The sequence below is a fragment of the Mus pahari genome, chromosome 21 (assembly GCF_900095145.1).
Source record: "Mus pahari chromosome 21, PAHARI_EIJ_v1.1, whole genome shotgun sequence".
Lineage (NCBI taxonomy): Eukaryota > Metazoa > Chordata > Mammalia > Rodentia > Muridae > Mus > Mus pahari.
Window position 1 is genome coordinate 55533425 of NC_034610.1, and position 14213 is coordinate 55547637.

General features: G+C 34.9%; 1 protein-coding gene across 1 annotated transcript in view; it reads left to right on the top strand.

The window, feature by feature from the left end:
• Trdn (triadin) overlaps positions 1-14213 on the top strand; it is a 398410-nt gene that overhangs the window by 291678 nt on the left and 92519 nt on the right. The window contains exons 22-23 of the mRNA XM_029532915.1: positions 13369-13419; positions 14081-14131. Of these exons, the coding sequence (XP_029388775.1) occupies positions 13369-13419; positions 14081-14131 (102 nt within the window). The remainder of the gene's footprint in view (positions 1-13368; positions 13420-14080; positions 14132-14213) is intronic.

Below are 14213 nucleotides of genomic sequence, written 5' to 3' on the forward strand. Positions count from 1 at the left end.
AAAAAGATGTGCCATTTCACAAAATATATTTAGTATCACAAATCAATCTTCCACATTGCAATAAAACAGAAAAATAACTTAAAATATGTAAAAATTGAGAAGAAATAATTGAAAATCGTAATTGTCTTGATGACAAGTCCCAAGAGTAGAGAGAAACATCTTAAAACTAAAGTTTTGGATGCAAATTAACATTAAAAAGTTACTTATTCTCCAAGATACATTGTTTAAAATTCTCAAATAATTACTTAAAATAGTGTATTGCTTTTGGAAATTTCACTGATTCCCAGGAATGGAAAAAAGATGGATGTATATGTAGAGTTAGAGGATTCTCTAGGGCAGCGAATCGATTCTATACAAAACTATAATGATGAATATAGATGAAAATCAGTACATCAGAATTTGTAAATCATTAACTACCAATTACAAACTCATATGTGAACTACATGTTTCCTCTAATAATAACATAAAATACCAGTTCATTAGTAATCTTAAATGCCCTAAATTTCAGAAGGAAGAAAATGGTAGGGAAGTTTTTATGTGTTGGGGGAGAGTGTCTTCCTTATGACAGTTATTACAAATACACAGGGTCCTTTATGATTATATGAGGGCAGTATTTTCTTTCATACTGTACCTAGGATATCTAGTTATGTTCTAAAAAAAACCCACTTAAATACATTGCATTAAGTGTTAAAATTGAAAATACTACTTTTTAGAGGAATTGGCTATTCAATAACAGAGGAACAATATAGGTACTTTCCTTCCTGCTCAAATTTACTATAAACCTAAATCTTCTATTTTATGAAAGTATTAATTTTTAAATCAGAATAGAAAATATTAATGAATTAGACCAGTAGATGAATTTTCAAACACTGTATTTTGAAAATCTGTACAAAGAAGGTAAAAAATATATTTAAGAACCCTATTGTATGACATTAATAGTTGTCATCTTAACATTTACCTGTATCCAAATACATCATGAAAAAATTTCAAATTTTAGTTATAACATAAAGTGCATTTCATTTAGTATTTAGATGTTGGCGAGGATTAGTTTTTATATTACACAAAAATGTATTGTGGCAAAGGATTTTAAATAACGAAACAAAGTTGCAGAGGTCATACAGAAAACAAGTAACATCTAAATGATTATAAAAATGCAAGTATATATTAGAACTACCTTGAGTGAATGATTACAAACTATAACTGTTGTGGTTAGTCTTCTGTCGACTTGAAAAAAAAGTGTTATCTGGGAAGAGAGAGCCCCAATTGGGGAGTTATCTCCATCAGATTGGCATATGGGCAAGTCTATGGGTTGTTTTCTCTTTTCTCGATTAATAATTAATGTATGAAATTCTAGCTTACTATGAGCAGTGCCATCCCCTGTTTTGTAGTCCTGAGTTATATAAGATACTAGATGATCACACCCAGAGGACAAATCCTTAAACAAAGTTTCTACGTTGTCTCTACTTCTGTTTCTGACCCCAGGTATATGCCCTGAGTTCCTGCTGGGGTGTAAACTATAAGAAGAAATCCTGTTCTTCCCCAAGTCGCTTTTAATTGTGGACTTTATTACAATAGAAAGCAAAACTACAATTACAAAACTATCATGTTATAAAAACATGTTATAAAAACATTTAATTTTGAAGTTACTTTATCTTTGAAATTCACTCAACACTTTTTAGATAGAAGGGTAAAACTCTCAGTAAGTACTACATACTATTTATTCTTATGGCCCTTAGAAAAACTGTTGAATGCTAATAATTTTATTTTACTAAAGAGCATTGTCAGACTGCATGAATAGTGGAAAAAACAATCATGAAAGATGATCATAATGATAAAGGTTTTGTGTACAGGTTTTTTGATATAGTATAGTCATCAATTACTTAAGAAAATTTGTTATTTTACTCAAAAGGTAGTTACTAAAATCTCAGTTCTAGAAAAACATATTCTTGCTTTGAAAGCAACTTCTTCAAGCATGTACAGACTAGCAGTCCTGAAAAGAAGCCATGCAATGCAAATACTAGCAATGCAAATATGTTAAACGTCATTTTGAGGGACCTCTTTGTCCCGGAGTCACCTTATGACACAGTATATATAATACTTTTACATGATCTTCTGGGTTCACATTTCTCATTGTGTATGCATACCCCATAGGGACACAAACACAAATCTCAAAAAGGTAGTTTAATACTATATCAGTTGGTAAAATAATAGCAGTAGTTTCTCCCCTGGGTTCTATGATCTCCTCAGATATGGGTTTACAGTCATGTTACAGTGCTAGCCATGAATTTACTAGAATGGATCAATCCTTAAGTCTCATCAGAAAACTATTGATTTTTCATACTCCATTCCAGTATAGCATAATATGTCTATCTCACCAGACCATTCATTATTGCAGCTTGCAGTAATCACACCTAGATTACTGCTGATTATTTTTCTTCCCAGCAGCCTTCACAACACTTTCTGGTACTACAAAAAATAGTCAGTAAGAAAGAATCCTAGTGGTCAGTGCCAGCTTGAGATGCTTCCATATCATGTGACATAAGTATATGTTGTCTTTAGCACTAGTATCTCTAATCAAGTTCTAGTTGTACAACATAGAGCAATGGGAATGGCTTATATTGTTTGGGTGGTCTATGGAACCTTTTGATCAATCACTAGAAGGAAGATGGCCTACATCTGGCACTGAGTTGTTTTTGTTTTTGTTTTGTTTGTTTGTTTGTTTTTATACCAAATGGCATCTGTTAAAGTCATTATCTCCCCTTTAAGGATCACTTCATTTAGATGTGTATCTGTGTGCGTGTGTGTGTGTGTGTTCATGCATGAGTTCATGCATGAATGGGTGCATGTAAGTGTGTATGTGTGTGTTTGTTTATGTGTGTTGAGTGCCCTCACCTTCTATTTCACTCCGACTTGAACAGTCACTCGAATTATTCTCCTTCCTTGTCTTTATAACACCTGTGATCTATTCTTCTTCCCTAAAATCCTGATTTAATGTTTTGGCCAGAAGAGGTACTCCAATGAAAACATTCACATAGAAAATCTCAAACAACAATATGAACTAACCAGTACCCCCTGAGCTCGTGTCTCTAGCTGCATATGTAGCAGAAGATGGCCTAATCTGCCATCGTTGGGAAAAGAGGCACCTTGGTCTTACAAACTTTATATGCCCCAGCACAGGGCAATGCCAGGGCCAAGAAGTGGGAGTGGGTGGGGAGGGGAGCAGGGGCAGGGGGAGGGTATAGGGAACTTTCAGGATAGCATTTGAAATGTAAATAAAGAAAATATTTAATAAAAAATAATAAAAATAATAAAATTTAAAAAAAAGAAAATCTCAAACCTATACTCTGCATTGTTAGGTGCATGTCTTTCCAGGCCTAAGTTACTTCACTCACTATGATTATTTCCATGTCTATGATCATTTTTATGAATATTCAAAATTAGAATTTTCTTTACTTCTGAATAAAACTGAACTATATTTATACTATATGCACTACATTTTCATTATCTTAGTTACCAGTTGATGAACATCTAGGCTGGGCTGTTCTATTTTCTAGCAATTATGAATAGATCATTGGCGAGCATGGATGAGAATATTTTGGGAATATGCCAAGAAATGCTATATCTGGACCTACTTCTATTACTTGAGGAGTCTTCACAGTGATTTGCATAGGGAATGGACCAGTTCATAGGCCTCCAATAGTGAAAAAGGGATTTTCCATTCCTGTATCCTCTCCAGTACTTGTTGTCACTTGTTTTCCATATCATAGCTATGTTGAAGAATGATGAAATATCAAGGTCATTTCAATTTTTATTTTCTTGGTAAGGGTGTTGACTATTTTTAAAAAATATTTCTTAATCATTTATATTTCTTCATGTGAACAAACCTACAGCTAACATCATGCTAAACAAACAAAAAAAAACCCTCAATATATTTCCACCAAAATCAGTTAACAGAATAACAATGTTCACTTTCTGATTTCCTTTTCAATGGAGGGCTGGAAGCCCAATAAGATAAGATAGGCTTCAGGCACTATATTTGTATCTCAGGAGTCAAATTTTATTGAAATGTATACTTTAGGGATGGAAATATGAAAGAAAAATGAAAAGTACATAAAAGAGCCTATACAAGAAAGACTCTAAAGACTGTACTACAGTGGCAGGATACAGTACTACTATACAAAATATTAGTACCTTTCTATGTACTATGACAGATGTAATAGAAAAAGAAAACAGGAATATAATCCAATTCTTAAAAGTCTCAAAAAATGAAAAACTTCTCAATAAATGTAAGCAAAGATATGAAAAGCCTTTAACAGTTGAAACTGTAAAAATACTAAAAAATAAGCTGAAGAAGAAACAAGATAAACAGAATGTATTTATAATTGTGGATTGAAAGGATTAACATTGTGAAAATGGTAATACAGATTCAATGCAAATCTTGTGAAAATTCTAACTCTGTTCTTCAAAATAATTGAAAAGTCAGTTCATGAGAAAACACAAAAAGCTTCAGATAGTCAAAACAATCTTGGCCAATAAAATCTCTGCTTACAGTATCACCACTCCTGATTTTAAGTTATACTCTAAATGATAAACAATATACTTGAATAAAAAATTAATACTGTAATCAATTGAGTAAAATTGAGAGTCTAAATAGATTTCTTGTATTTAAAGCTCCTGACTTTTGACAAAGAGAACAAAAATGCACATTAGAGGGATGATGGTGTAGTTTACAAATTGAGATAGCAAAACTGAATAGCTGTAAGTGGGAGAATGAAACTAAATTCTTGAATCTCACTCCACAAAAAACACAATCACAAATCCTTTAAGAACTCAATGTAAGACCTGAGACTCTGATTTTTTAGAAGAAAAAGAAATAGGTGGTACACTTCAAATAATATCCATAGATATTGGCTTTTTATATAGGACTTTTGTAGCATAAAGAAAGAAAACAGTAATTGACAAACAGGAACTCAAGAAACTACAAGGGCTTCTATACAGCAAAGAATATTAATTAAGTAAATAATTTGCCTACAAATATATATTTAAGTAAATAATTTGACAGCAATACACATGATAATGGATTATTATCTAGAATATACAATAAACTCAAAAACTGAAAACTAAGAAAGTAAAAATCGTAATTAACAGATAGGCTACAGAACAGAACAGGTTGTCATCAATTTTTCTTAGGTGTGATCTTGGACAAACTTCAGAATGCACAATCTCATATATTTAGCTAGCATATTAATATCACTCAGCTCATTGTGCATATACTTGACATGAAAGAGACTTTATGTAAATACATAACCATGGAAAGCAAGATTTTTCTTTAGGATTCAGGAACTGCTTAGACCATTTGTGGCTTATATTGTTTGTCAACACAGGCACTTGATATTACAGGTTGAGCGTGATAGGAAGAAAATTACATATGTAATAAAGTTTTCTTGAAAAAAATATTTTGTAGTGGATTTAATTCTCTAAAGATTGAAGTAGAAGTTAATATACAATCTAAAACCTTACACAATAAAATTCCTGATTTTATTTGTATATAATTACATATTACTTAAATTTCTGCAAGAGATGCGCAGAGGAGAACTAAAATGCCCCCATAAGGATTTCTAGAATTCTAATAGGTATTCTGCTGAGACCCAGCATCAGTGTAAGAAGAGTTCTAAGAAAGGTACAAATGGGAACTCTGCTGATTCAATGACTTGGAGTCAGTAGTAGATGTGAGCTGCTAGTTCAGGTACTTGCTCTGTTCCCTGATGATTCTCAATATTCTTTATTCTTCAACTTCAACTTAAGCTTAATATTTAGATAGAGTCTGAACCCAGTCTTTTATTTTCTAAAACTACATCATAAAGACTTTGATCATTGTTAGTAATCATCAAAAATTCTTAGATTTACATAAATTTCGTAAGTCCTGGATCAATAGTGCCAACTCCTGCTTCCTGAGAGAAGAAACTAAACTGAAAGAAAAAGCACATTTCCTTATAGGGTTTACACAACCTGTTCTTCATGGGTATCTGGGCACAACTTTTGCAGTTTCCTGGTATAGCAGTCAGCAGTCTTTAGTAACTGCTTCCACATAAGAATAGAAACATGGCAAACTACTAAAATTAAAGTAAGCCCTTACAAAAATTTAAATTTATGTGGGTAAAATGGTTAATTATCTCTAATATCTTTTCAGGCACTGTTATCTTCAATTCTTCAATCAGCTAGAAAAACAGAATATTAAGATTTTATTTGCTTCTACATCAACTTTTAATTCTCTAATCTTCATTTCCTCATCCTAACAATTTCATAGCCTCATGTACTCCCATTCTAATACTATTTATTCCTAAATTATATATCAATTTCTACTTTTTATATCCATGTTTTTCTTTCTGGGACCACTTAACTTTCTATTCTTGATCACCTCAAGTTCATACTGGATAATTAATGAGGCAGTCATTGGCCCATAGGGTACATGTGTCTCCTTATGATTGCGAATTCAAGGCCAAGTTTGGCAATGAACTACTTTTACAAAGGATCATGTAGGCTTTTATGGTCTCTGTGGTTATGGTGTCTAGACCCCTTTCCATTGACCCTGAAGACCAATCAGATGACCTGTTCCTCATTCTCAACATCCTCATGACCATCTCCATCCCTCAGTCCTGAAAATCACATCTGTTTCAATTATTCAACATGATTAGCTCTGAGTAATTCGGGGAAGTAAACTACCCAGAAAAAAAAAAAAAAAGATTGAAAGTAGAGTAGTGATCTTTCCATTTTCAATCTGCAACCAGAGCTGACCCTGTGCCACAGCTTTCAATACACACACACCACCAGGAGAAAGCAGGGCTCCCAGGAGTGCTGACACACCTGAGAGCACAGCTCTCCATATCTAGACACCTCCAGGAGAGACCTGGTCTCACAAGAGTGCTAACAAACCTGAGAACACAGAGGAGACCACCACTTCTGCTCAAATTCCTGGCCCAAGAGTGACCCACCCAGAGCCATCAGAACACTGAAACCAAGGAAGAGCAAGGGACAGGATCCTTCCAGATTCCTTCTGTGCCACAGATTTCCATACCAAAATTACTCCTGGGGAGAACTGGTCTCCCAGGAGTGCTGACAGACTGACTTACAGGAGGGACAAGCCACAGCCAGAGAAAGCAAGACCAGCTAACATCACAGATAACCAGATGGTGAGAGGCAAGGGCAAGAATATAAGCAACAGAAACTAAAGCTACTTGGCATCATTAGAACCCTGTTCTCACACTACAGCAAGCTCTGGATACAAGACACCAGAAAAGCAAGACTTTTATTTAAAATCACATCTCATGATGATAATAGAGAACTTTAAGAAGGACATAAATAACTCCCTTAAAGAAATCCAGGAGAACACAGGTAAACATCTAGACACCCTTAAAGAGGAAACACAAAAATCCCTTAAAGAATGACAGAAAAGCTTCGCTGGGCATGGTGGTGCACGCCTTTAATCCCAGCACTCTGGAAATAGAGGCAGGCAGATTTCTGAGTTCAAGGCCAGCCTGGTCTACAAAGTGTGTTCCAGGATAACCAGAGCTATACAGAGAAACCCTGTCTCGAGAAAAAAAAAAAAAAAAAAAAAGAATTACAGAAAAACACAACCAAACAGGTAAAGGAATTGAACAAAACTACCCAGGATCTGAAATAGAAACAATAAAGAAATCACAATGGGAGATAACCCTGGAGATAGAAAAACCTAGGAAAGAGATCAGGAGTCATAGATGCAAGCATCACCAACAGAATAAAAGAGAAAAAAGAGAGAATCTCAGTTGAAGAAGATACCATAGAAATCATTGACACAACAGTCAAAGAAAAGACAAAATGCAAAATGGTCCTAACACAAAACATTCAGGAAATCCAGGACAAAATAAGAAGACCAAACCTAATGATAATTGGTATAGAAGTGGGTGAAGATTCCCAACCTATAGGTCCAGAAAAATATCTCAACAAAATTATAGAAGAAAACTTCCCTACCCTAAATAAAGAGATGCCCATGAACATACAAGAAGGCTACAGAACTCCAAATAGATTGTACCAGGAAAGAAATTTCTCCCATCACATAATAGTTAAAACACCAGATGCTCAAAACAAAGAAAGAATATTAAAAATAATAAGGGAAAAAAGGTCAAGTAACGTATAAAGGCAGACCTATCAGAATTACACCAGACTTCTCACCAGAGACTATGGAAGCTAAAAGATTCTGGGCAGATGTTATATAGACCCTAAGAGAACACAAATGCCAGCCCAGGCTACTATACCCAACAAATCTCTCAATTACCTTAGATGGAGAAACCAAGATATTGCATTACGAAAAGAAATTTACACAATATCTTTCCACAAACCCAGCCCTACAAAAGATAATAGATGGAAAACACCAACACAAGGAGGGAAACTACACCCTACAAAAAGCAAGAAAGTAATCTTCTTTCTATAGCCACACAAACATAAAAATAACATCAAAAATAACAGAAAGCAACAATCAATATTTCTTATCATCTCTTAACATCAATGGACTCAATTCCCCAATAAAAATACATAGACTAACAAACTGGCATGTAATAGGACCCAGTATTTTGCTGCATACAACAAATGTACCTCAGAGACAAACACAGACACTACCTCAGAATAACAAGGACACATTCTCCACTATGGTCATAGCATTGTTATTTATAAAAGCCAGAAACTGGAAATAACCCAGATGTCCCTCAACAGGGGAATGGATACAGAAAATATGGTACATTTACATGATGGAATACTACTCAACTATTAAAAACAATGACTTCATGAAATTCACAGGCAAATGGACAGATCTAGAAAATATCATTCTGATAGAGGTAACTCAGTCACAAAAGTCCACACATGGTATGTACTCACTGATAAGTGGGTATTAGGCAAAGATTGTGGAATACCCACAATGCGACTCATGAACTACCTGAAGTTCAAAAGGAAGGAAGACCAAAGAGTAGATGTTTCAGTCCTACTTAGGAGGAACAAAATAATCAAGGGAAGTAGAGGGTGGGAGGGATTTTGAAGGAAGAGAAGAGAGGGGGGAAAGGAGGGGCAGAATCAGGTATGAGAAGAGATGGAGGAGATGTACAGAAGGTCAGGAAATTGAACAGAGATGTGTAGCAATGAGGGATGGGGAACTGAGGGTAGCAACCAGAATGTCCCAGATGCCTGAAAGCAAGGGCTCCCTAGGACTCCACGGGGATGGCATTAGCTGAAATACCCCACAAAGGGGAGGGAGAACCTGTCGAGACCATATACAGAGGTTAGGCATGATCCCCCAGTGGAGGGATGGGGCCATCCATTCATCTCCAAAATTTTAACCCAGAATTGCTCCTGTCTATATGAAATACAGGGACAAAAAGTGCAACAAAGACTGAAGGAAAAGCCATCCAGTGACTGCCCCACTTGGGGATCCATCCTACATAAAACACCAAACCCAGATATCATTGTAGATGCCAAGAAGTGCTTGCTGACAGGAGCCTGATACATCTGTCTCATGAGAGGCTCTGACAATACAGATTTGGAGACTCCTAGCCAGTCAGACTCCTGAGCACAGGGACTCCAGTGGAGGAGTTAAGGGAAGGACTTAAGGAGCTGAAGGTGGCATCAATGGGAGGGGAAGGCATTGGTCCTGTGAAGGCTTGGTGTTCCAGTGCAGAGGAATGTTAGGGCGGTGAGGGAAGCAAGAGTGGGTTGGTCGCTGTGGGAGCACCCTGATGGAAGCAGGGTATTGGGGGGAACCGATAGGGGAGTTGCAGAGAGGAAACTGGGTGTACTGGCTAGTTTGTATCAACTTGACACAGACTGGAGTTATCACAGAGAAAGGAGCTTCAGTTGGGGAAATGCCTCCACAAGATCCAGCTGTAAGGCATTTTCTCAATTAGTTTCCTTGTGGGTGGTGCCATCTCTGGGCTGGTAGTCTTGGGTTCTATAAGAGAGCAGGCTGAGCAAGGCAGTGGAAGTAAGCCAGTAAAGAACATCCCTCCATGGCTTCTGCATCAGCTCCTGCTTCCTGACCTGCTTGAGTTCCAGTCCTGACTTTCTTTGGTGATAACAGCAGTGTGGAAGTGTAAGCTGAATAAACCCTTTCCTTCTCAACTTGCTTCTTGGTCATGATGTTTGTGCAGGAATAGAAACCCTGACTAAGACACTGGCAAAGTGGATAACATTTGAAATACAAATTTAAAAAGAAAGAAAGTAAAGTAGTAAAGACAGTAAATCAACTTTTGGGCAACAGCAACCACCATGTCATGGCATTAAGGGTCTGTCGATGCTCCAGGGGCAGGAACTTTGTCACATCTCCCCTTACACAGCCATGCCAGATCCAGAAATGTTCTGCTAAAGGTGATTCTGCCATCACAATAAGCATGTGCAAAGAAAGCTCTAGTCTGTGGGGTAATGGTTGAGAATTTAGTCAAAAAACTTGAGCACCCAAATTACTTCAGGAGACATCTCTAATCTAAACCAATTTGAAGAGTTCTATCTAATAAGAAAAGCGAGCTAGTCAAATGATTTACAATGTCAAGTGGATTGAGAAGAAATTTTTTTCATCTGGGGTGGCAAAATATGCCTTAGATATGGTCCACACTCATCAGCTGCTTTGAATTCTCAGACTATAGTAAATGTTGGATATCCAAAGCGCAAGTGCACCCCAGCGTTCCTGGAACATACCCAGTGCTTAAAGGAAGTTTTTCAGGTTTGTTTGTACCATGTTGGGACAGTTGTCTGTTTGAGAATTCACTGTCTCTCCAGTCTGATTATGTCGACTACCTTTCAGAAACCACTGTAATTTCCTTTGTTTACAAGGTCCTTCAGGCAACGTATCACCACAGTCTCCAAGGACTGAGAACATTTTGTCAAGTAAATTTTCCTATGAGTTTTAATTGAATTGTCATTCACAGATCAAGGTTGCAAAATTTTATTTTTAAAACATAAAACACAAAGATTTATAAATCCAAATTAGGTTCTAAGGTTAACGAAATACAAAAAGATGGGAAAATAGTAGTCAAAATAAAAATTGTAATTGAATTATTCTTAAACATTTAAAAATATTTTTAGAGAGCACTTAGGATGCGTATCAAATTCTTACTGAAAGTGATCATTTTGAGAAATAAATAATTAAATCACTGATGTTTTCTTTAAAATACTTGAATACTTATTGTTTGGGATGGAAACTGTTATACTTTTCCCAAGAAGAATGATAAGTCTCTTTCTTATGACATTCCTTATTGTTTTTACTCTTTTGCCTCTTCCATGAGCATTTTATTTAAATCTAATAAAATGAAATACTATTTATATGCATGCATTTGACCTGCAGGATAGAGTTAGAAGAAAAACTAATTTCAGTTTTCTTCTTTCAGTCATGTTCAGACTCAATAAAACATTCCTGGATTCACTGCAATGGAGTGTTTTTAGGTCAAACTGAAAAATCTTTAATCATATTCATTTGGTTCAATGTACTTTTAAAATCATAATCTATAAATATTATCTTTAAATATAAAGCAATAGCATGTATAATTTCAAATTACTGTTCTTAATACCACGTACGGTATGTCAATATGGTTTATTAGTATTTAGGAAACATATAGCTAAATTTTAGAACGTAGGGCAATAGTGTTTTGTTTTGTTTTTTAAATAAAAATCTGCATGTATCTTTATGGGAAGTATTTTTAACTTTTGTTTTATTGTCCTTTTATGTACTCAGTTTGTCCACTATTTGAAGAACAAATAGGATTTGGGGTTGTTAGTAATTAAAAATAACATGATAATAGTTATATTAACATTTTCATTTATTGATGGAATTGCTTCACTAAAATAACCTTTGTATATAAGCTGCATCAACCCATTTCTTCAGTTCCCTTCTGAATTATCTGTTTTGCAGGATCTTGCTAACATAATATATTTCAAAAATTATGGATTTTTCATTCCTGTGTTTTGAATCTCACTTACTGGAATATTATGCTACTATAGACCTAAGAAACATTCTCAACTTAGAAAGACACAGTATATATTTACCTTCAGTTACACAGTTAAGATTGTATTTGCTGTCCAGTTAAATTCTTCTTGAATAAGAATAAACTTGCAGGGATCTTTCTCATTTGTCAATTTTAAAAGGTAGATTTAATAAATCCTTTCCATGTCTAAAAAGAGACATGATACAATATTTTTTGCTCAAGTAACTATTATTTCATTCACTATCTGTATGTGGAGAACACAATTTACTTGTTTTGACATATGCTTGATTTTGTATGTGATGTAATCAGAATTCAGAAAAGATAAACTAAATGATTTTCACCGAGGTAACTAATAAAATTGCAATTAAATATCAGGTTGGTCAAAGTTTTGTGAAATTTCTCACTATTGTGTATATCAAGATTTTCCCGCATTGACTAACAATGGATGCTAGTTGGTCTCTAACACCCCAATAAGAAAAAGTACCTGCTCATTTTTACCTATACTTTCCAGTATGGTGTCAGAATGTGAATTTATTTAGCTGAAATTCTCAGAGCTGCTGTCTCTAGATTTTCAAGATGGAAATGGCATGGCCACGTCAGAGTTGGCTCTCAAGTTGCACAGTATTACTTTTACAGCATTCTGATGCTTACAAATAACTTACACCAAAGTCTTGCTGATGGACCTGTCCAGCCTAGGATTCCCTATTCATCTAAAATGTCTTCATCTTTCCATTTTATCTCATTGCAGAAATCTTCCAAGTTATCTCTCTTACTCTAAGACCTGTCATTCTCCAAATCTGCCTTTGTACTATGTGTCCAAAGCCCTTAGTATTTTTGATGAAGTTAAGCCAAAGAAATCTTGTTTAAGTGGCAGGAGTCCTAACTCACAAGCCTGGGGAAATTGTTTAAACTTTTCATGGCAGTAGAAGGACTAATAAAACATATGTGTCCTATAGGATTTCTGACAACACAGAACCTGACATTATCTCATATATAGTTAACATATGATGCTGGATTTCATGTAGTATCACCTATAGTATTTTTTACTTTTATTTTTGTTATAATTTAATTATATTTCTCCCTCCCCTTCCCTCTCAGAACTTCCATGTGCCCCTCCTCTCTCCCCTTCAAATATGTAGTCTCCTTTACAGTAGTTATTATTTCATGCATATGTCTACTTATACATACAAATGTATTCTTAAATACAACCTGTTAGGACCATATAACCTAATGTAGATCGGAAGACAGCTAGATTTTCAATATCAATGAAGAGGTCCTCCAATATTTGAAGCTCTCATAAACAGAACTTGGAAAAAATCTTACGATAAAATAACATGTTGTTTTATGATTTCTTTCTCATGATCTCTTCTAGAAATGAAAAAAGAAAAATCTGGGAAGAGTTCTTCAGATGTGAAAGATAAAGGTAATAGAATTCATATCGTATACCAGCATAGTTATAAGTTAGAGTATCTGAAAAGGTGCCTTGTACATTTGGGGCATTATCTTCACAGTTTTACAAACCATAATTACACAATCTGAATATAATATCATACTTTTAAAATACTAGCATTTATAAGGATATGGGAGAGGAAGGAAGGTAATTATAAAGGACAGAAATTGTTTAAACATTTCATGGTAGTAGAAGGACTAATAAAACATATGTGTCCTATAGGATTTCTGACAACACAGAACCTGACATTATCTCATACATAGTTAACATATGATGCTGGAGTTCATATAGTATCACCTACAGTATTTTTAACTTTTATTTTTGTTAAAATTTAATTATATTTCTCCCTCCCCTTCCCTCTCAGAACTTCCATGTGCCCCTCCTCTCTCCCTTTCAAATATGTAGTCTCCTTTTCAATAGTTAGTATTTCATGCATATGTCTACTTATACATACAAATGTATACTTAAATACAACCCATTAGGACAATAATATGTACATCAGAAGACAGCTAGATTTTGAATATCAGTGAAGAGGTCCTCCAATATTTTAAGCTCTCATAAACAGAACTTGGAAAAAAATCTTATGATAAAATAATATGTTGTTTTATTATTTCTTTCTCATGATCTCTTCTAGAAATGAAAAAAGAAAAATCTGGGAAGAGTTCTTCAGATGTGAAAGATAAAGGTAATAGAATTCATATCGTATACCAGCATAGTTATAAGTTAGAGTATCTGAAAAGGTGCCTTGTACATTTGGGGCATTATCT